A 22,129-nucleotide genomic window follows, 5' to 3' on the forward strand; every position below is an offset into this window, starting at 1 on the left:
ATATCAACGACTTATTTGTGGAGTATGGAACTGGAACTGGCGATGTGTTCACCGAAACGAATATGTAAAATATTCGATTAGAAAAATTTATGCCGATCGATATCGATATATTATTTTTTGGTATATAGTCGATTTATATAAATACTCATTATACTCATTGCGGCGGTAACAACCTCTCATTTTTAAACAAGCCTTTGTCCTTTACTATATACCTTTAAAAATGAAATATAAAAGATTGATTAAATATACCGTTATATGCCTTTAGTATACCTCGAAGTCTATTTCGACGTCGAAATATCCCGTGAAGTATATAAAATATAATATACCGTATACCGACCCCTAATATTAAATTTAAATTTCCACATATTATTTTTTTTTCGCCAGTTGTAAAAAGTTTTTTATTTCATATTATTTCTGCATATATGTTTGTAAAACCTTTGCATTTTTGCCTAAAACTACACAATAAACTTAACATAGCGCATTTTATTCTTCCCCAGAAAAGAATTTGAAAATATAAACAGCAAAATTAGAATAATTTCTTTTGCTGTTTTTGTTGTTGTTGTTGTTTTTATTGTTAAAACGCTTCCGTGAAAACTAAAAACTATTATTATGAAAGACTCAAAAGCAGTATTTATGTGTTGGCTGCGAAGCGTTTGAACAAACAATTTCTCCATTTCATGCAAAAATATCGAATTTTTACTGATTTTGTTTTTTCATTTGTTTTATGGGGATTTTTCGTGTCTTGTTTTTATGATTTCTATTTATAAATAAAAGCTAGGTATTAAATTAGTTTGTTTAAAAATTAGGAAAAAAAAATTGATTTTGTTTGCAGAAAAACACACATGCATTTCCGAGGGAAAATCTCATATTTTTTTTTTGGGAAAAAAGAAACCAAAAAAATTAAATAAAATAAAACAAAAAAAAAAAAGATTGTCATTTTTTTCTCTTTCTGTTTTTGCCATGCGATTCGATTCGAGTTGTGATCATTGATTATAAGACGTAATATGATAGTAGGGCCAAGGGTGGGAGTGGAGTTTGGGGTGGGGGGTGAGTTTCAGCATAATCACAGAACTAGAGAGAAGTGTGTGGGTGTGGTGGCTAGGTGGTTCGGTTCGGTTCTGTTCTGTTCTGTGCTCTGGGGTTTCAAACAATTAAAATGATTTGCGCTAAATAAAATTAATAGTCCAAAGGGGGGGGTAATCAGTTGCGGATTCTGTTGGGAAATTCCGCAGAAAGGGTGTCCAGGGGTAAGCTGCTGCTACTGCTGTCAATTTACTTGGCACGATCGTGCTTGGCAGGCTCCACCTGCTTGGCAAACTCGCTCATCACATCCTTGTAGATGACGGGATCCAGATTGCGGCCCAGCATGTAGATGAGCCACCAGTCACCAATGTCCAGCTTCCGGGACAGCGAACGACAAATCTCCATGGGTATCATCCGATTGCGGGCATTCAGCAGTCGTGGCCGGAACTTGGGCATAAAGATGATGCAGGCGCTGTTAGCAATTCAAACAGAAATTAGAATACAGTCTAAGAATTGGATATGATGATGCTTGGGACATACCGGAAGACCATCAGACCGAGCAGCAGGACGAGCAGAATCCAAAACCAGAACCAGATGAACACATATGTCTTCTCGTTGACAATATTCAGGGGCAGGATGCAGAGGGAGTCGTGCTTCTGCAGCGACCCGGAGGCACCATATTTGTGGAATGTGCATTTGGTCACACGGGGAAACACATACACCATCGGATCAATGCGCTGCTCCTGCGGCACATCCGACAGCTGCATAATGTTGGTGCCGTACGACAGGAATTCGCCGTCAAAGAAGCGATTCATCAGATACATCTGCACCACGATGTTCACGCAGCAGAGCACCTCGCAGGCCCAATATCTGATTGCATACAGCTTGTGGCGCTACAAGTGGTTCGAGAGAGAGAGAGAGAGAGCAAGAGAGAGATATATGTTTGAGATACGAGTAGTACGTGGAAAGTATCCAATTCACTTACCTTCACGTGCTTAATCAGATAATCGAGCAGGGCATCCCGCTTGGCCTCCTTCTCCTCGCGGGTGCAGATCGTAATGTTCAGGCCCATCACAATCATGCGCATCAGGCCGCCCTCGAATTTGTTCCACAGAAATTTGGGCGTATAACAGGCCATGGCCTACAAATATATTAGAACTTTATATGAAGAAATCTTTCACAAAGAGCTTATAGAAAAATTGTGTTATTTTTTATATAAATATTCCCCCCCTTTGAAGACTTTCTATAAGTGCTCAATAAAGCGTAGACTAGTGGAGACTGTATAGAGTTCATATCCAATAAATTTCTTAATAGTTTTTTTTTAATCTTCAAATATTATTGTCGTATTTGGAGACTTGTGTAGAGTGGCAGAAATGCATTGCAGGTGCATTGATTGGCTTCTAAGCACACGAAATAATACAACGTAACTGTTTGGCAATGTTTGGAGACTTGTGGAGACTTATCTTACTCATCGAAATATACATTTTTCTATATCAGTAAATTATTCTTTGCAATAAAATCATTCCAAATGCCACTTTAACCGATAACTACTGTAAGTATTTGCATACCATTTCCATATTTGCTCATTGGCATGAGCTTCCCAACACCCCCCACTCCCCCCACACCCACACACATTTTTCATGCAACTTTGTGTGAGCATTGGCTGTGGAATGTATGTTTTACAAACACATTTTATTGAAATCTGTCCAAGCAATTGACACATTGATGTTACTGTTGTTGTTGTTTGTGTTGTTTGTTGTTGTTTGCTATTTAGCAAGTCATTAATTACATTCGGTATTTCACAAGCTCGTGCTCTGCTCTGCTCTGCTCTGGACATGGCACAACAGCCGCTCAAACATTTCTCCGCGTTTTGTGCAATACTTTTTGACCCAAGAGCCCCCCCCACCCAACTCAGCACAGCACTCCCCCCTATCTCGTATCTTTTTCCACGCACGGCACGCATTCAATTGAACTTAATTGGAGCGATTGCTCGCTCGCTCGCTCGAGTTGAGTTGCGTTGAGTTTGGAGAAACGAGACCACGACGACAACATACGCAAACGATCGACGGCCATTGACGTTGATGACTTTGTTGTACGAGTACAAAGTGTATTCGTCTGACTATTGGGCAACTCTTTACTCACCTGAAAGAAGAGCACAAAGCATACCCACTGGTAGTAGGTGTAGTATTTCTTGGCATCCTCATCTCCAAAATCATTGGACACACCGGGATGGGCCACCTCGCGACCAACCTGCAGGAAACGATAACCAAACCAATTGCATATTATTATGGGGGCGGGTAAAAAGCAACACAAAAAATCTATATTAAAAATAAAAAATTTGTTTCGTGATCTGTGGTTATTTCTCCTCAAAACTTTCTCTCAGATCGATGAGAAATCTACACTTCAAGTGCTCCGAAAGCGATCTTCATGGGCATAGCTTGAGCTGTACAGCGCACTCCTTGTCTATCAGGAACCGCTAGTGAATCAGTTAATTTTTTTGAACTTTTTTGGGTAACTTGATCCACCGGGATAAGTTTTAGGGCAATCCAATGCGAGTCTGTGCAATGTTTTCCACGAAATTCAACAAATTTTTTTGTTTATCAGTTGAAGCCGTTTCCTGCCCTGGCATGAAATTTGAGCCAAGTCCCAGTCCCCGAGCAAGGGACTCTCTGAGGGAATTCAATTTTGGTTTTATTTTATTTTTTGCCTCAGTTTGCGATCGAATGTGAAAATCGGTGCGTGGCCCAAGGCAACCGAAGACGACGAGACTACGCCCAGTTTATAATTGCTTTATAGGCCGGGCATAAATTATGTGTGTGCTTTTGTGTGTTTATTGCACATACGTATGTACATATGGTATGTCCATTTCATACTCGTACCTCCAGCCAAGGGTCGGACGTGTTCCGCGTACAAAAAATAAAGCGGGCAAATTCACTGCCATGGCAGATAGACAGACACTAGAGGCAGACTCTGAAAGGAGCATTTGCCAGGCATCAACGAAGAATCCCATCCACCCATCTATTGTGCTGGAAGCGCACAGGAAGTTCTATTTACGGTCTGAATTCAGGGAACAAGCGGAAATATGCACACGAGAAAACTTCTTTAGAAATTAAGGATCCTTTAAGCAATCTGTTAAAGATCTTTGTTATCTTTGTAAAGATGCTCAGAACGTACTTAGAGTACTGCTTTTCTTGAGACCTGACCACAAAGCAGGAATTTGGCGAAAATAATAGATTTTAAAGAGCTTTTAGAGCTTATAAGGAAACCTTTTTACGACATCTGAACTATGCATTTTTTATATACTTTTTGACGTAAAAAACTGTATAAGACAATACATTTCTTTTTGGAGACATTGTAGAGGTAATCGAAACGTGCAAAACAGTGATTTTAAAGTGACTTAACCAAAAACTGTGACAAAAACATCACCACTTAAAGATATTGGAGACTACTAGAAAGAGTGTAGAGTTTGTAGAGTAAACACAAATTATTTGTCTGTATTTAAGTTTGGTTTATAAATTTCTAGAGTTTTGTTTTCATAAAACCCCATTTCATAATTTGGAGACTTGTGTAAAGTGGCAGAAATGTCTTGCAGATGAATCGATTAAGCTTCAAACATAAAAATAATACAAAAGCAACCATTGGAGAACGTTTGTAGACTTGTGGAGACTTTGGAGATTTTTTATGACTCTACTTTTAATACAAAGCTGGAAAGCTTCAGGCACAATTGTAAGTTTAAACGTTTGCATCTAAGTATATATGGTGTAGACTTATTTTGGAGAGTTCTTAGATATTTTTCAATTCATATTTGGACACTTACCTGTCTGCGAAACGCATCCGGCATGGTGAACGTGCTGTGGATCCAGCAGAACGTGTTCACCACATGCGGGGGCACACCGTTCACGATGCAGCTGATCGGCTGGCCCACGTACTGGGTGGCGGTGATGATCAGGCTGCAGGTGAGCAGCAGCACCGTGGTGAATGAGTTGTGCAGTCGAAAGACTGCGTTGTCTGTCTGGATGTCCTGCCATTTGAGGTAGCTCTTCAGGCTACCCAATAGCTTATACATCTTGGCACAGTTTGGATCTCAAATTTTTAAAGGAGGGGCGGGGGGCTATGTGGTAATGGGGTATCCTTTTTGCTTATATGTATTTGCTGTATTCCCCGTTTTGGAGTTTGGGCAGTGTTGGCAAGTGAGCGAAAAAAAAAAGAACGGCTCTTACGCAAGCGTTTCTTTCAATCGGTTCTTGTTTCTATTCTTGTAACTGCTCAACGGTCGATGCATATCAACTGAAAGTAGATAAACAAACAGAGTAAATATTGTTAGTGTATCGAGTGTATCTCCAGGGTGCCGGTATCTGAGAAGTACATTCCACTGATTGAAAATACAGTTGAAATCTCCCCATTGAAGTTTGCCGAAATACGAGTACTACGATGCGATGCGATGCGAAGCGAAGCGAAGCCAACGAATGCCCATGTGTACTCGTATTTCCGAATAAATCAACATCAACTAATAGAATCTTCAGACAGTTTCAATTTCAATTAAAGACATCTCTTACTCTCACTCTCTCTCTCTTTCTCTCTTCTCTTCTCACTCGAAATTGATGCGCCATTTAAGTAACAACAATTGCCATATGCTCCATTTGCCACTTGCTACTGGGACCGCTCCGCTTCGGTCCGCTTCGGTCTGGTTCGGTTGGGTTTCTACACTCGGTTCCTCCCCTACCACGGGGGCATTGCACCTTGAGGCATGTTGGAGATGCCACCCATGCGATCTTTGTGCAACGCATTTGACCCAAGCGCCACTTGGAGACCCTCAATTATGCTAAATCGTTTCAAATTCTGTCTCTTTGGTCATCGATTCTTTTTTTGTGCCAATAGGAAACCGATCAATTTGGATGATACATACATACATATGTACATACTCGTATGATCCCATAAATTTTATGAATTTTTACACCCCATGGTTCCACTTTGTTCCTAAGTACTTCGACTATTTATAACCTAAATAGATTTATTGAAAAGACTTACAAGTGTGCACGTTTACCTAAGAGCTAAGGAAAGCTTTCAACAGTGTTGTTGAACTCGCAGCAGTGTTGCGTAAGAGCGCAATTTCGCTTTCAGCCAGTGCTGAAGAACAATTCATGCAGCATGCTGCTCTAAAAATAAACTGCAATGCAATGCTATTCCTCGTATTTGTAATCTAAAAAATTATTTACGAATCTATGATGCATGTTGTTGCACTACCCCTTGCCATCTCCAACACTTAACCACTTCCTCGCTTTTCGCACCACACACTTCCCACATAAATTGCCTCGTTCCCAGCCCCTGACATTCCCTCTCTCTGTTGCACTACGCTTCGCTGGCTATGAAAGACCGCCCACATCCCTCCGTCCTCCGTCGACACAACACAACACTATACATTATTCCTATGTAATATTTCTATATACGCTAACATTTTCATTGCCAAGGCCATGGGGAGACCACGGACACATGCGACACAGTTGATTGCTGCAGATTTTCTCCCTAAAAATTGTAATTTGTATAGTCCCTCACTTTTCGGGTTGGTTTATGGGTAAGTGTCAGGCTGTGCAATTGTTTTCATGAAATGCTATTTACGTGCCTCAAATGCTTTTCATTTTTTTACCCCCCTGGCTACTCATAGGGATAGACAGGGGTACATGAAAGTAGTGTAAATTCATTTATAGAAACTGAGTATCCGATATCTTGTTGTTAAGGCACGTGTAAACATTTGGACTCTGCTCGTTGAGAATAAGGGTATTTGCAAGTGTTTGTGAACATCATTCAGGTCCTTTAAGTATTTAAGTATCCTTTAGGGGCTGAAAAAGCTACATTGCCAAGTGGGTTTCTTTTAGCGGGTATGCCATAGTCGTAACACTCAGCGCCACACATTCTTCTCAATTTGTTTTGCTACTTTTTCGTTTGCTGTGTGTCGCAGGCAGTGTTTTGAGTGTTTGAAAGCCATAACATGCTTAACCTTAACATGAATACTCGTCAAAAACAAACAGCAAAAAAACACCAAGCAAACAACTACAGAAACACTGCAATTGTAATTGAAATTGCAATTGCAATTGCAGTCGGAATCCGACTCTCACTGGGAGTCTGTGTTGGAATCGCGCTTTCGGAGCAGCAGCAGACAGAGGCCATAATTGCATCTGACTGTACACTCGTTTGGGTTTTTGGGCTCGTTTCAGTTCTGTGCGGTTGGGTTTTGGTTAGCCAAAGAGCAGCTGTTGGGCCGCAGAAAGCGGAAGTGGCCCTCTGAATGTGTGTGCGCGTTCCTGTGCGACATGCTAGAGATGACAATGTGCCACCATCGAGAGGAGCATATGCCATATGACTCGTTGCACTTTAAAATTACGTTAATTCGCTGTTAAAATTTCCCATAAGCAAATAGACACGTTTTTTACTTTTTGTGATTCACCAAGTAAGTGGTAATGAATCATATAATTGGTCTAAAGAGCAATACGTATTGTCACAAGTAGTTTAGTTCTAGAGACATTTATAATTCTAGAATTTGCAACATTAAAGTTTATTGGGACCATTATTTCATACAAAACTCTTTCTATTTTGCAGGATAATTTTATGAAATTCTTCTGATTTATGTTTATGTTTTTTGATTAATTAATTAATTAATTTTTGATTTTAAAACAATTATATGCTTCTGTGTCTAATTTCTTGAATTTTGAATATTTTTTGTAGAAACCTCTGGGTTAAATCTCACGGTTCCATCTCTAGCTGTCTAGTCACAAACGTGGCAGCTGGCCGCCAACCACGATTTCTTCTTCTACTTTCGGTCACCAACTTTGCATGCAGCTCGAACAGGAGGGAGGCCCGTGGAGGTGGAGGATCGTTAGAATTGGGAAGCCAAAGAGTAGCGTGCACATAATAGGGTACACCAGAGAGATGTTGGCATGGGGAGAGGCTTTGGGTTCGGGTCTTTTCTGATTGGAGACACATGCTCAAACAATGAGCCGCCTCTGTGCCACATAAATTGACCATTTCCGTTGAAATGGATGGGGCAGTAGGATGATGGAGAGGGGATCATCGTGCCATAGATGTCGCCGAACCCGTACAGGTGAAGTTTTCTAACAAGACATCTAAAGGCAAGCCGATAGACGGTTCAGAATCAAGGCTTGAAACTGCAGGAAATGATGGCATGTCAAAGATGAATAAAGTCATGTGATGAGATGATTGAAAGAAGGTGGAAAACTGATTAGCAGAAGGAAAAGAATGAAGAGAAAAGTGGAGAAATAATTACTGGAAAACAATGATGATATTTAGGTATCGTTGGGAGTAGAAAGAAAATGAAGCTGCTTAGAAGGCAAACAAACTATGGGAAAGGAATGTGAAAACGAATAAGGGAATATGGTGTTAAAGAACGAAATAGAAATGAGGGGAAAACGTCAAGGAGAAGATCGTAAGAAGAGTCTATTGAATAAAATTCCCAGATAGCTTAAGGCTTAAAGCTCAAAGTGCAGAGAACTAAAACAGATATCCCCGATAGAAGGTCAGGTGACCGTTGGATCAAATCGAATGGCTTAATCTGGCACCCCTGCACACATACCCCTGCTCCTGGTAGATCGCTGTTCGAGTGCAGATTACACAACAACTCAGAGAGCAAGAGCTAGCTGGCTATCTCTTTCCTGCGCGTGTGGGTCGTCGTCGACCGCCTAATATCTTTGGGCTTAATCGAGCTTAAGCTTTAACTCAGCTTGAAAGCTTTGGCAACAAAAAATCAAGAGAACATTGTATTGCGTTGCTCTCTTTTGTTCAGGTGTATGTGTGAAAGTGATGGAACTTACACCGAATTCCGTTGATTAATTATGGTTGTCTCTCCACGCTCCTTCTCCGTAGGTGCTGCTGTTCTTCCTCCTTCTACCGATCTCGATCTCATCAACTGATCTGATTGAGTGATGTGATGCTTTGCCAACTGCTTTCTGGCTTGTATTATCTCGCTGTTTGCTGTTTTTGTCACCAGCAGATGTACTTGCATGAATGGGCGCTGTATTGTGTATGTGTATGTGCTGTGTTGTGTTGGATTCCTTATGGCAGAGGAAAAATCAGCTGCCAGGTGGCAGCGGCGTCGACGTCGGCGTGTCAAAAAATTTGCATACGGACCAACACACACATGCACAATCACAGTGGAGATACACAAACACACACAGACGCATGCACGCACGCACAGTGGGCAACTTAGAACAGGTTTTGGCGGAGCAGCATCACAAAATAAAAACTTTGCAGTTCTCCTTCTTTCTCCTTGGTGTTGTTTTTGTTGTTGCTATTGTTGTTGGCGGCGATTTGGTGGTGCGTTTTGGGGCGGTTTAAAGCGCGCGTCACGTTGCAGCCGCTGCAACTAAAAAATCAGAAAGAAACGAAACTTGAAAATGCCGCGCACATAAAAACTAAAACAAAAAACTGCAGCAGCAGCAGCGGCGGCGGCAGAACAGCAGCTGCCACAGAGGAGTTGCAGCAGAAAGTTCTCGCTCTCGCTCTCTCCTCTCTCTGTCTGTCTGTTAGACTGTCACCCAAAAAAACTGGAGACAGTCCAAGCCAAACAAACGCAAAATCAAACAAAATATAATATAGCAACAAAAGAACGAAAAAATAAAAACGTACGTAGAACAAAAAATATATTGGGAGACAACGTCCCACAAACACAGACCAGAATGGCAGGGCGGACGAAACAGATGCAAACGCCGCAGAAGTGAAAATGATTTTGAGTAGTGTTGCTTGGGCCGCTGCTCGGGATTGGCTTTTGTAGCAGCTGCTCGCTCTCCGTGCTGTCGAAGCGTGTGCACTTAGGGTATCAAGAGAGGGTATCAAGGTTTCCTCTATGAATTCAACCGAATCTGTTGAGCGAGAGAGCCGAGAGAGATATTTTAAAACGAGCTGGACTCAAACTCGCGCGCGAAGCGCTCTGCGCTCAAGTAATCGCTCAACGCTCGACGCTTAACTTCAAAGCCGCGCTCTCTCTCTCTCACTCGAGTGTGCTCTTTCACGCTTATCTCACTTGAAGTGCGCTTTTGAGCGTAGTTAGTGCGTATGGATTTTGAGCGAGAGAGAGGGAGAGAGAGAGAAATAGCGAGCGTGAGGAGTGCGTGTTGGTTTATTTAAACGAATTAAGCCTTAAATTAAAGCGATCGCTTGGAATGAACTAAAATTGGAGCAGCAATTGTCGAGGAGATATTGTCTTCGTCCCACAACAAAAAAAAAATCATAACAATAGCTTTATTTCCAGTTCGAGCTTTAAGCTATCGTTCGTCCCAAAGATGTGTTTTGTATGCTTACATTCCCTTCTTCTTTTGCTTCTTTTGCTTCTGTTTCTTCTTTATTCTCTTTCTTTTTTGATTACTTGACTTCTTTTCTTGCTTGGCTGCTTTTCAAAGGGCTTGGCTTAAAGCAGGGAGGGGATCGTGTGGGGTTTCTGTTTCTTCTTCTTTTTTTGAATGCTTCGAATTTCATTTTGTTCATTTACTCATTGTTCTTGCTTCTCACTTCTCGCTTTTCTTCGGTTTTCTTTTTTGTCCCAAAATGGAACCACACATATTTGCATTAGTGTGTGTGTATGTTTTATTTTTTAAGGTACGGTTTTCTCCACCTCCTTCTCCCATTTTTCTACCTTGATTATTCCGAGTTCAGAATGCGGTAAGAGGCGCAAAAAACTTGAAATTATTTTTGGGTTCTCTCAGTGGGAGTCGCTTAAGAAATGCTCTCTTTCTCTCTACTATGCGGGCTCTTATGGAGGTGATCTCATTTGTATATCGAATAGGACCACATTCTAGAAAGTCAATCAAGTTTCACCAAAATTATGATTTTAAGCCAAGCCAGTATAGGGCTTCAAAATCTTTCAAATTATGAGAAAAAGAATTATAAGTTTTGGGTAAAATTTTCAACTGAAAAATCTTTATCTGAACTTTTTTGTGGATTGGAAGGATCTGACAACGTAAGGCAAAAGACGAGATCTTCTGTTATCTGTGCTTGCTGTTGCAATATTCCAGATCATCTATGCCCCAGAAACTTGATTTGGCAAACCGACTGATATCGGATATGTTGGCTCGTGGAGCGTGTCAGTCAGCCAGTTAGCCATTCAGTCAGTTCGCCAATCGAGTGCCAGAATTGCCACCCAATATGGCCAGGCTCTCGAATTACAATGACAGTGTCAGACCAGAGGTCTTGTTTATTTTGTTTTATTTTTGTTGTTTATCTTTTTACCAGTGCAACCGCATTTGAGCCGCCGCATGTTTTGTCTTACGATTCGGGCCCCTTAAAAAAATCATTCGTGGCCCTGGGTCCCGCCCTCCCCATCCCTACTGCGGCCATTCCCAAAATATCATGCGATGTCTTCGTGCTGATTTTTAATTAAAAAACCACAAAAAATGTCTTGACTTTTTCGGGATTTTTGTCTCGACCTGGCCATAAACGAACAGCGCACTTTTTGACTTTAATCAGAGAGGTACCGAAAAAAAAAACAGAAAACAAAAAAATGTGAAAGAAGTAAAAGGGAAAAAAATGTTAAGTGCGTTGTCATTGCTGCCACGGACAACTTCGACATGAGAAACGCGTCGTAAATGGGGGCCGTTCCCCCGATCCGGAGCTCTGCACGAAACCAGATTTGGCTTCTTTCGGATGATATCGAAAACTCTCACACTCACGCAAACACGGCTGCGAGTGCGCACAAGACATGTGCATAGATACAGATGTATTCATGTGTACATACATATCACGTTTACGATCGGTACAGTGAATGATCTCTCCAGAGGAACGGCCACGATATGCCACCAATAGAGAAAAAAAGAAATAGAATATGTAGTTAAAGGTTAAGGGAAGTGATCTGCATGCATTATGCATTAAGTGAGCGGATATCTCCGTTATTTATCCGTTATTCCATTCGTATTTACCCCATCTACTCTTTCGTTTCTGGGTAATCTTCAAAACCTAATTAAATAAAATGTTTCTTAGTATGGTATGTCGTTTACAGTTCGTATTTTTTTAGTGCTGCTATATTTATTAAAATATTTGTTAAATAGAGAGCAAATGTACTACATAAACCCAAAAATTAATCGAAGTTATTTCTTGAAAAAAGTTGGGATTTCTTGGGAGCCATAATATCTGGGAACTGAGTAAATTTGTATGGAAGTTTCAATTATTGACAGACCACTGTACGAAATACTGTACATATACATATTTACATGGGTACATACATACATACATATGTATGAATATAAGACATACCCCCATACATAAATATTTATGTACGTACAAACAGATGCACGTACATAGCATACAACAGTTACAAACATATGCACAGATGTACATACATACATATGTACATATCTGAAGAAACATACACTCGTATCTTACATACCTTTCACTCGTTAAGTGTCACGTCCGTCAGATACAGTCCGTTCCTGTTCTACATCACCGCCGGCCCGGTCGGTATCGGTCGGCGGTATCGATAGCCTCTCCTCTCCCCCCAACCCCCTGCGGACGACGGTACGTGAGCGGTTGCACGAGCTCCAGGCGTGGATTTATCTGCATTTGTGTGTGCGTGTATCTTTACCTTCCACCATGAGCATCACCCTCTCATCCTCTCATCCGCCATCTGCAGTTTGGAGAAGATTCCACTCAAAACGGTTTGCTGGGACGACCGACTCACACTAAAGGCTCTCTCTCTCTCATAGCCCTGGCTCTCTTTTACTCGTTTCTCTCACGCTCTGCAGCAGCAGCTGCTGCTCCTGCTTTGCAAGTTCCTTTTTGGTCTGCTTCCCTGATGGAGTGTCGGGGGGAAAAAAGAGTACAGCAGCAGAGAGTGGGAAGGTGGGGGAGATGGTTGCAGCTTCCTTTTATGACATAAAATGTACATACATACATACATACATATGTATGTCTGGCTGGCTGGCTGGCTGGCTGGCACTGTCAGCAAATATGGAAACGCTTTAGAAAGAGTCGAGATCAAAAGGAGTCAAATATGGGGTGTACTTGAACCATAGAACCATCCATTGCATTGCCCCATGCAGCATCCGCCAAGTGCTATATATAGCAAACACTCACATTCGAGAGATTTCCAACATCTGTTCTGTGCTGTTCTGTATCTGGAGGATCGTCAATGTCCGCCAGTATTCGTCACGTAGGCAGCAGAGCAAACGATCTTAATGTTCTAAAAATAATGCTCCCTTTCTGTTAGAAGATCTGCGGGGATATACTTATCTATAAAGGGAAATATACAACAACAAAAATTAACAAAATTCATAATATTTAATAAATATTTAAGGATAATTATTTAATGACTGTTATTTGAATCGATAATGAAAGAATGTCTCTTCGTTGCCAAAACAGTGTCCGTCCACAGGAACAAGACGAAGAAATCGATGATCTTTTCGACAATTAATGAATAATAATATACGAGTATTCGGGATAAATAAACACACAAAATTTGTTTTTTTCTGCATTTGTTGGGTCGGGTGGGTGGGGGTTATCGCGAAACTCCATACTGGGACTTGGCTTTATGGCACTATGGAATCCATATAAGTATGTTCGGAAGTTCATGTTCGGAAATGTGTTTTGAATAATCATAAAATGTGAGTAAAGTAGGCGACTGTAAACAATTTCATGCTAGCCTGTAGAGAGATGATTATTCCCTACTGAGATCTGGGGAAAAACAAGTCAAGAGGTGAGAATAAAATTTAAAAATATATTCCCATAAAATCTGTTCCTATATTTCGGAAAGTTACTCGTTATGGCGTTTTATCGACGAATTGCCAATTTGTTCAACCCACCGCCGGAACAAGAGCCAACGATTATTGAATTATTTACTGAAATGATGGAACAGGCCTGGGACTATCTCCGAACGCTACCGGCAGTACGTCCAGATATACTAGGGGTTGTCGTCAATATTTGGTGGTTGGTAATGCTGTTCGCATGCCCTATTCTCATCGTAGTCTATGGCATGGATCTAATACAAATGGTCAGACTAATCATCAACTGGAATGCTAAAACGGGCGCAAAACGAGGGAAACGAGGAAAACGAGGAGGAGGAGCAGGGGGACGAAACGGAGAACTAGGAGGAGGCAGACGCAGACTATACTAAGCTGCAGGATGCCGTCATCGAAAGTTTGCTAGTTAATTAATGAGTTCGATTTTTAGTTGAATATTGTTTTAAATTTATAGTCCTATTTTGGTAAACATAAATTTACGAGAATCTTTTTGGCCAATCGCATGATTTTTATTCGTTTTCAAACGCTTAATTCTAGCCTGATGTTCTTTCAACATGCGATCGCTGATCCTTAAGAATTTTCTGGAAACTATGTACATCTTTCGATTCCCTCGCACATACTTGACTTGCCCCCTCCACCGCTGTGCTACTCTATGGGTTTTCATGGGGTGAAAACGAGTGGTTTTCTGTTCATTAAGCATCCTTAACGATCACGTTCAGAGAAAGATCTATGGGGTGGAAACACGGGTGCACAAGTGGCCATTGCATCGCCATGAATCCACTTGAGAGAATGTATTGGCTTGTACCAATCTCTTGGTCACTTTGAACCAATCCCCCAGGGTACCCAGTGGAAAGAAAACTGGCTTTGAAAGGCGTGGGCTGTGGCGAGTGGAGTCTTCTCGGGTCGATCGGTTGACAATGGCATTGGCTCTCGCTGTCGAAGCAGTTAATGGAGCACCGTGGATATAAGTTGAATGCCCTCGTTTGGGTGGCTCCACCAAAAACAAGTAAAGAAGAATACCGAAATTCCAATAAAGAACAAGTATGGCATAGCACAGGAGGCTATTGCTGACATTACGACTAAAAAGATACCACGCTAATTGCATATTCGATGAACGCTTTTGCACTATTACCTATTCTTGAAAACACACATAGAAAAATCAAAGAAACTTAAAAAATATATTCATGGCAAGCTTTGCTTCGTGCGTGACCGTTTCGGTTATACATGGTACGTGTCGCATTTCATGCAGCAGTGCCCCTCCGTCGATTGGGCATGAATACAGTGGGTTACGTCTCGGCATGGAATTAATGGATGTGACTCTGAGGGTGTTAATTCTTGCTGATTATGAATATATTTATTTACATATACATATGAATGTATGACTTATACAATATACTCTTGTACTCCACGAGTACTGGGTATACCGAAAAACAGCAACAGGGGAAAACAAAGAACCAAAAATGTTGGGCCCCGTCTGTCTCTTTTTGTCTCTCTCTCTCTCTGTGTTTGATTGTTTGCATTCGTTTTGATTGTGTTCAATCGGATTATTATATACCTGTTGCTGGCTGCACAACAAGTTTCTGGGGGACAAGTCACACCGATAACCAGGGGGCCAGAAAAGGATGCAAGAATGAATGCCCTAGCCTTAACCCTTCATAGCCCCAGCAGTAGGACTGCTTTTGGGAGCTGGCTGGGTGCTTGGCAACCGGTTTTGCCCCTCGAAACAAAAACCAAACAAACAAAGCAGCTCAAGCAAGCAGTGGGAGAGCCAGCGCTGGAGAGAGCGGCCACCAAGCCACCATAATCCCACGGTGCACACACATAGGGTACGGCACTGCCAGAGTGCCCTGCTCTGGATAGTTGCCTATATTTTGGCAGACACCTAAACCAGGATGCAGGGACGCGGTACTGATGGAGTACCTTACAAAAACTGCAACTCCAGTACGGGGAAAGCCGCCTCACCTTCTGGGCAATACACCTTGCCTAGGCCCGCTTGGGCGCACTCTCTCTCTCGCTCATTCTCTTTCAGAGCTGAGGTAGGCACGCAGCGACACGTGAAACGAACGGAAATGAAGTTGAAACAGCGCTTCAGTACACAGTTCAAACCTGGCATTTGCTGACGACGCTGACTACGATTCTCCCAAAAAAACGAACGAGCGCTGCTGATTTTGTTGTTGTTGTTGTTGTCTCCGTCACGTCAATTCACGTCACGCCAAGCAACCAGCGCAGCGCAGCGCACTCCCCCACCCTGCCCTGCTCAGCCCCCCTGCCCGTAGCATTGTGCAATCGAAGGCAATCGAGAATGTCATCGCTGTCCCAGTGGTGGATCGCATCGCTGCTCTGCCTCTGCCTGTGCCTGTGCCTGGTTCCCTTTGGGGAGGCCATCGAGTGCTATGTGTGCGACACGAGCGACACGGAGCATCCCTTCCAGTGCGGCGAGTGGTTCGAGCGGTACGATCAGCCGGACATCGTGCCCCAAAACTGTTCCAGCGTCCATGGGGCCCAGTTCTGTGTGAAGCATGTCGGCCGCTTCGAGGGCGGCGTTGGTGCGAAGCGCTTCTGCAGCTCCAAGGATCTGGGCAACTACTGTGAATACGTGCGGAACAAGGGTGACCGCATGGACTATCGCAGCTGCATCTATACCTGCGACTCGGATGGGTGTAATGGCGCCGTTTCCCAGCTGACGAGGCCCTTTGGCAACGGTAAATGGGGTGTGGCCGGCCTGATGTTTGTGCTCTGGCTCATCTGGCAACGCTGAAGCTGTGGAGAGTAGAGAGTCTCTGCCAAACTCAGAAAAAAAAGAGAGAGAGAGAGAGATCGCGAACAAAGAAGCTACACTGTTTACGCTGCTTCTACACGTTGTGCATCGTTTTTTTTTTTCGTAGTACCTAAGCTTGTAATTTTTAAGTTGTAACAAAGTAAAGTCGAGAGACAAACACACACAAAACATATATATAGAGAAACCCCACAGATGTATATTTAATTTGTTTTGGGGCATGGGAACGCTTTGGCATTGGAACACACACTTTGAGCGCAACTCAAAACTTGACCAGAGAGAAAGAGAAAAAGCGAGGAACGCTTGGACTGAGGAACAACAATGGGATCGATCGAAGCGATGGATTCGCTCTCTCTATATATTTTTCTCTGTTTCTCTTGCGCTACGCTTGCGCAACTCCAAAATCACAGAACTAAGTAATCATTATGCCCATGTGCATACCCTATTCCATACCCCATTAAATCCAATGCCCTAGCTGAAGATATAATATCTATTTGGATAAAGTTTCGTTTGCCAATTCCATTCATTAAATAAATTTATCATATACATATGTATGTGTATTGGAATTCTTTAGTTATATTAATCCCATTTTAGAGGCATAAATGCAGCAATACCTTGGCTATTTTGCCTCTTGTGACACACTTCTCGAAGACTGTTCTCGGCTTGCCTTTGAGAGATTAGATTCAGTCTGTCAATCGACTGACCTCCGCAATCATCAATCGGAATTGGATTTGACGTTCTTCCATTTGGCAATTGAGCTAGAGATCATTTAAGCCAGCGCAATTTGCGGCCGGTCGATTAAAGGCACAAAGAAGGCAACCTGAGGCATTGTTCCGCTCCGCCCACACATAATCCCCCAATAGGCTCCATAAGCGCCCATAATAATTTGGATGAACAGTGCGGACAAATAGCCCAGCCGAGCCGAGCCGAGCGGAGCCGGACTGTTGCGTAATTGTATAAATTGAAAGCGCCTTGAGGCGCTATCATTGGCGGCAGGCGACAAGCGGCATGGCCACCGATCTCTGTGACATCCACACCCCAACACCAGGGCAGAGAGGAAAGAGAGATCGATGCAAAGATTCTATGCGGTCGACAACGTATTCTAATCGCTACGAGTCGATTATTTATCAGCATTTCCCACTGACACAATTGCCCCCTCTCCTCGCCCACTGTATCCCTTATCTGCCGTGCCCAAAGGTTTGAAGATTTGTAATGGAAAAACAGAAAAATAATATTACATACACCACATATGTTTTTTTTTAGCTAATATTCAGATGGAAAAAAAAAAATTGAAATCTAACATTGCCATGTCGGTGGCAGCGTGTAGTCAGGAAAAGACTCTTTATTCTTTCAAATACTTATAAATATTGGTATGCCGCTTCCATTTTTTGTAGTCTCTGGTTTCTGGTTTTCAAATAATCCAAAAAGTACATTCTACCGATTGTGATTGTGCAATATTAGTACATATATACATACATGTGTTAAATATGTATGTAAATAACAACTTTATATAAAAATCTATGAAGCTAAAGGTTAACAACATTTTAGCTGATAGACACAAGATGTGTAAATAGAATTTTGTTGGATCGGCGAAGGGCAAAAAGATGAGATGTGTTGATGCTGGAAATCTAGGGGAAGAGAGACAGGTACATAGGTACATACATATGTACATACATATGCTGAATAAAATAGAAGACAGCAGATCTGGCAGCAGGCAACAGGCAACAGCATAAGCGATGCGATGCGATGATGCTCAAGGTCACTGCCAAGCACAACCAAAATAGCCACAAATGAGAATAAAAGAAATGCAGACGAGACACAAAACAAAACTCCAGACCAGACAACAGACACAGACAACAAGCATTTGGAAAATTCTCGTAAATTTCCAACATACGAAACGTGCCACATGCCTGCCACACAAAACACACACACACCAATGAAGGGTCCCAGAGAGCGGACCGTGTGGAATAACCAACCCCCGAGAAGGGACAACCCCGAGCATAAACATTTGAACCTGAACCTGAATCTGAAAACGAATTTCGGATGATGGGATGATGTTTTGGGTCCGTCCGCTTTCTATGAAATCTGTTTTTATGAGGCTGCTGCGTCATTAGTCCGGGGGTTGATCTCTCAGTACACAGCCAAAGAGAGACATAAACAGAGAGAGAGATAGAGATACAGAGAGAGAGATGAACAGAGAGAGAGAGAGAGTTTATCCTTTGTTCTTGCTTCCTACTTCCTACTTCCTGTTCCTGGTTCTAACTTTCACTCAACTGAGTCAAATTCCACTCCACATTCCACTCGACTCGCACTGACCTATGCTTTTTGTGGATGGAAATTTTTTGGCGTCATTCGCGGAAGCAAGGACACGAAATTATGACGACACAAAGGACACAAAGAACCGACAGTTTCCATACCCCCCTCCACCCAAATTGTAAACGACGCAATGAAGGTTATTCACACGCAATTTCTTTGTTGGGGGAGGGCTCAGCTTCGCTTGTAAATCCCCAAAAAGCTTACACGTTGGCTAAGGACTAAGGACAACGCAATAACCAGAAATTAATTGTCATTTAACCACCGATACATAATCGTAGATACAGAGAGAGAGAGAGACATTGACTTTCTACGAACTCTAAGCAGCAGAGTAAATTTCTAAACATTAACTTACAATATTTATAAAGCACAAGAGAAGAGAAGCATGATATCTTAGCATTTTATATCCACAGAATATTCTTAATCTTATTCTTATATTAGTCTTAGAAATATATGTATGTATTATTCCCCCAAAGCTCACACTAAGCATGTCTACGCTCTGAGTCCTTTGTATCCTGTCTACTCATTTCACTTTCAATCACATTAACATATGTACATACAGTATATGTACATATATATTCTCCCACAATTTTGACACTTTGTTCTCCACTTTGTTCTCCACTAAATTTTCATCCATCTATTACAGTCATCTTATCTCAATAATTTCCCATAAGTTTTCCTGCTTTAACTGCAACTTTCCTCTCCATTTTACAAATTATTCCCTAAATGTTTTTGGATATTTCATTTAATATTTGTCTGCTTATATCAATGAGTTCTCAGAGCCTGTTTTCTACCCTTTCTGTATCTCTGTCTATTTTATATTTATAAAATATCTTCTACCGTATTTTTATCTTTTACAGTATATTTTCTGTCATATGTATCCCTGATGAGCTACTCTACTCCTATAATCGTATTTAGCTGCATTCCATATAACTTTCCTGCACCATATCCAACATAATATGTACATGCCAATCTTTTACATTCCTTGAAACGCCATAAACCCCATTTTCCCCCAAAGCAATTAGTATATGTAATCCGGCGAATCACGTGGAAGGAAGCTGCAACAAAATATGTCAAAATTCGAATAGCAAATGAGGCGGCAGCGGGCCCCAGTTCAACGTTTCTAAATTGCTAATAAATCGCTATAAATTGGGACTCGTAATTGGGAGGCCCGGAGGGACTCCCCCCCCCCCCCACTCCCTCACCCCCACCCGCCACCGCCACCTTGTGTCTTAGTGTCTGCTAATCCGCACAAATTAAATGCAATTGAAATAAATTTGCATGCCAAGATTGGGATGGCAAAATGTATGCAACAAGTGTCCCAATTGCATATAATTTATTGGCAACAAATTCTCAGCCCCACCCCAACCCACCCCACCCCTTCTATAGGTCATCCTCCAATATTTCTCGATTAGAGACAGACGCAAAAGTTCAAGAGTGTTAATTGTCGCATCAATTTGGATAATTGAAGGTAGTCCCGCTGTCTTCGCATCTTTAATTAAATTGCCTTGGGATCGATCTCACTCTCTCTCTCTCTCTCTCGTTCTCTCCTCCCTCTAAGTCCAATCGAAATGATCTTAAACTCAGCTGCAAAAGACAACTTAATAGTACAAAAGACAGAACAGACGTAATCTTGAGCGATGCCCCAAAACGAGAAACCGAGAAACAACCAAGAAAAAAAAACCACTTCGATCTCCAAATTCGATCTCATAAATGTTAACGGTCATTCACTAGCAGCAACAAAAATCGAGAAAAATTAAAAAGAAAACAACAATGCCAAAAAAAGAAACAGATTGAAGAGTGGCACAGATGGAATACTCTATGCCACAACGAAAACTCCTGATGATAGGACGACTCTTTGTTATAGGTAATCCATAAAAAAATGGTTCGTTAGCAGAAATATAACTTAAATTGCATAATACAACGTACGTATGTATTTATAAGTAAGCGATTATTACTGAATACTAATTAGATTGTAGAAGTTCAGAAGTATCCTTGAAGCTATCAAAAGTAGCTCCATTTGAAAGCTGTTTAATCATGAGTACGCATAATATTCTATGAATTCTTTAATCGAAATTATCAAGTCGAAACTTATTAAATATTTCTTTAGCATAAAAATATATAGCACAGGCTTAGGAATTGTCATAGTAAAAAGAACACACACAAATATATTAAATATAATATATAAAATTAGATAGAAATCACTTTGATTTAAACTTAAATTAATTTTAAGTCTTTGAATCGAAATACAAAACACTTTAAAATACATAAATAAAATATAACATACATATATATATATTTAAATTAAATGTGATAAATTTAAATATTTAAATAAAAATATTTCTTTCAATACATATGTATATGATACATATAAAAAATAAAATATGGGTACATATTTATAATCCATAATTGTTTAAGATATAATTTTTATAATTTCCACTCACGTTGCAAATCTATTGGTTAAAATCAACATATGTATGCAGCTCTAAACATTATACCCAGACATCTTCGGATAGTCAGAGGACTCCACGATGATTAGTGAATAACAGAGAGGCAAGCTGAGCACATTATTTATGACGAGTATTTGATATACTTGTAGTATTCGAGGAGCTGACTTTCTGCTTTTTGCTTTTTGCTTTCTGCTTTGTTGGGGATCTTAAGGCAAACGAAAGAAAGAAGTCACTTGATATGCACACAGGCGCGTTCGATTCGATTCGATTCGTTACGAACAGAGAACCCAAAAAGGAGAACAGAGACACGGTCTGCAGAGACAAAAGATACGATCGTAAACCTGATCGGCTCTCAATCTCCAGTTCTTTTTTCTGTTCTCGTTCTTGATGTCTGTCGTTGTGTTGGGCCCCCCCGTATTGGACTTGGACAGTTTCGAAAGTTGAACTTTTGCATGACCAAATTAATGAAATGAACCCAAGCTAAACGAAATGAAACCAAACCAATCGAATCCAATCCAATCCGAACCCATTCCAATTCCAATACCAATCCCCAAGCCAATCCAATCCATTCCAATCCGGTTAACATTGACCGCAAACTATCAAAGCGAAATCTTGTCATCAAATCAACTTCTCAGGAGATTCGAATGTTCGAATGTCCAAATGTCTCGTCGACATCTATAGACTTGGTGCTAAGCAGGTGTCATAACTAGCCTGCCATTACACCTCGACGCGTATGGCGCAAGAGTCGTCATCGCATTTGGAAATACTTGCCAAAAGTAAGTGCAAAAATGTGTCAGACCAGAGGCTTCTCAAACTAATTGGTTTTAACACAC

General features: G+C 41.3%; 2 protein-coding genes across 3 annotated transcripts; one reads left to right on the forward strand and one right to left on the reverse strand.

The window, feature by feature from the left end:
• Window positions 1-375: 375 nt before the first annotated feature.
• Window positions 376-9,789, reverse strand: LOC111066324 (innexin inx1). 2 transcript variants are annotated; one of them, XM_022354834.2, is made up of 7 exons: window positions 9,707-9,789; window positions 8,847-9,397; window positions 4,841-5,310; window positions 3,166-3,273; window positions 2,009-2,164; window positions 1,564-1,916; window positions 376-1,495 (listed from the first exon to the last, which is right to left on the reverse strand). In XM_022354834.2, exons 3-7 carry the CDS (start codon window positions 5,087-5,089, stop codon window positions 1,273-1,275), a joined length of 1,089 nt encoding a protein of 362 aa, XP_022210526.1. In that variant the 5' UTR covers window positions 5,090-5,310; window positions 8,847-9,397; window positions 9,707-9,789; the 3' UTR covers window positions 376-1,272. The 2 variants fall into 2 exon arrangements, with proteins under 2 accessions (XP_022210526.1, XP_022210525.1); XM_022354833.2 differs by having other exon boundaries at window positions 9,661-9,769.
• Window positions 9,790-15,834: 6,045 nt separating this feature from the next.
• LOC111066334 lies at window positions 15,835-16,725 on the forward strand. Its single transcript, XM_022354851.2, has one exon. The coding sequence runs from the start codon at window positions 16,060-16,062 to the stop codon at window positions 16,513-16,515; it is 456 nt and encodes a 151-aa protein (XP_022210543.1). The 5' UTR covers window positions 15,835-16,059; the 3' UTR covers window positions 16,516-16,725.
• Window positions 16,726-22,129: the final 5,404 nt, after the last annotated feature.

Source organism: Drosophila obscura, unplaced genomic scaffold, assembly GCF_018151105.1.
Source record: "Drosophila obscura isolate BZ-5 IFL unplaced genomic scaffold, ASM1815110v1 contig_165, whole genome shotgun sequence".
Lineage (NCBI taxonomy): Eukaryota > Metazoa > Arthropoda > Insecta > Diptera > Drosophilidae > Drosophila > Drosophila obscura.

Bases quoted from the DNA above. Each gene is read 5' to 3' on its own strand.
- LOC111066324 (XM_022354834.2), bottom strand. From the start codon at position 5,089: ATGTATAAGCTATTGGGTAGCCTGAAGAGCTACCTCAAATGGCAGGAC. The intron at 3,274-4,840 runs GTAAGTGTCCAA...CGTTTCCTGCAG, and splicing joins CGGATGCGTTTCGCAGACAG to GTTGGTCGCGAGGTGGCCCA. The intron at 2,165-3,165 runs GTGAGTAAAGAG...ATATATTTGTAG, and splicing joins GCTTTGTGCTCTTCTTTCAG to GCCATGGCCTGTTATACGCC.
- LOC111066334 (XM_022354851.2), top strand. From the start codon at position 16,060: ATGTCATCGCTGTCCCAGTGGTGGATCGCATCGCTGCTCTGCCTCTGC.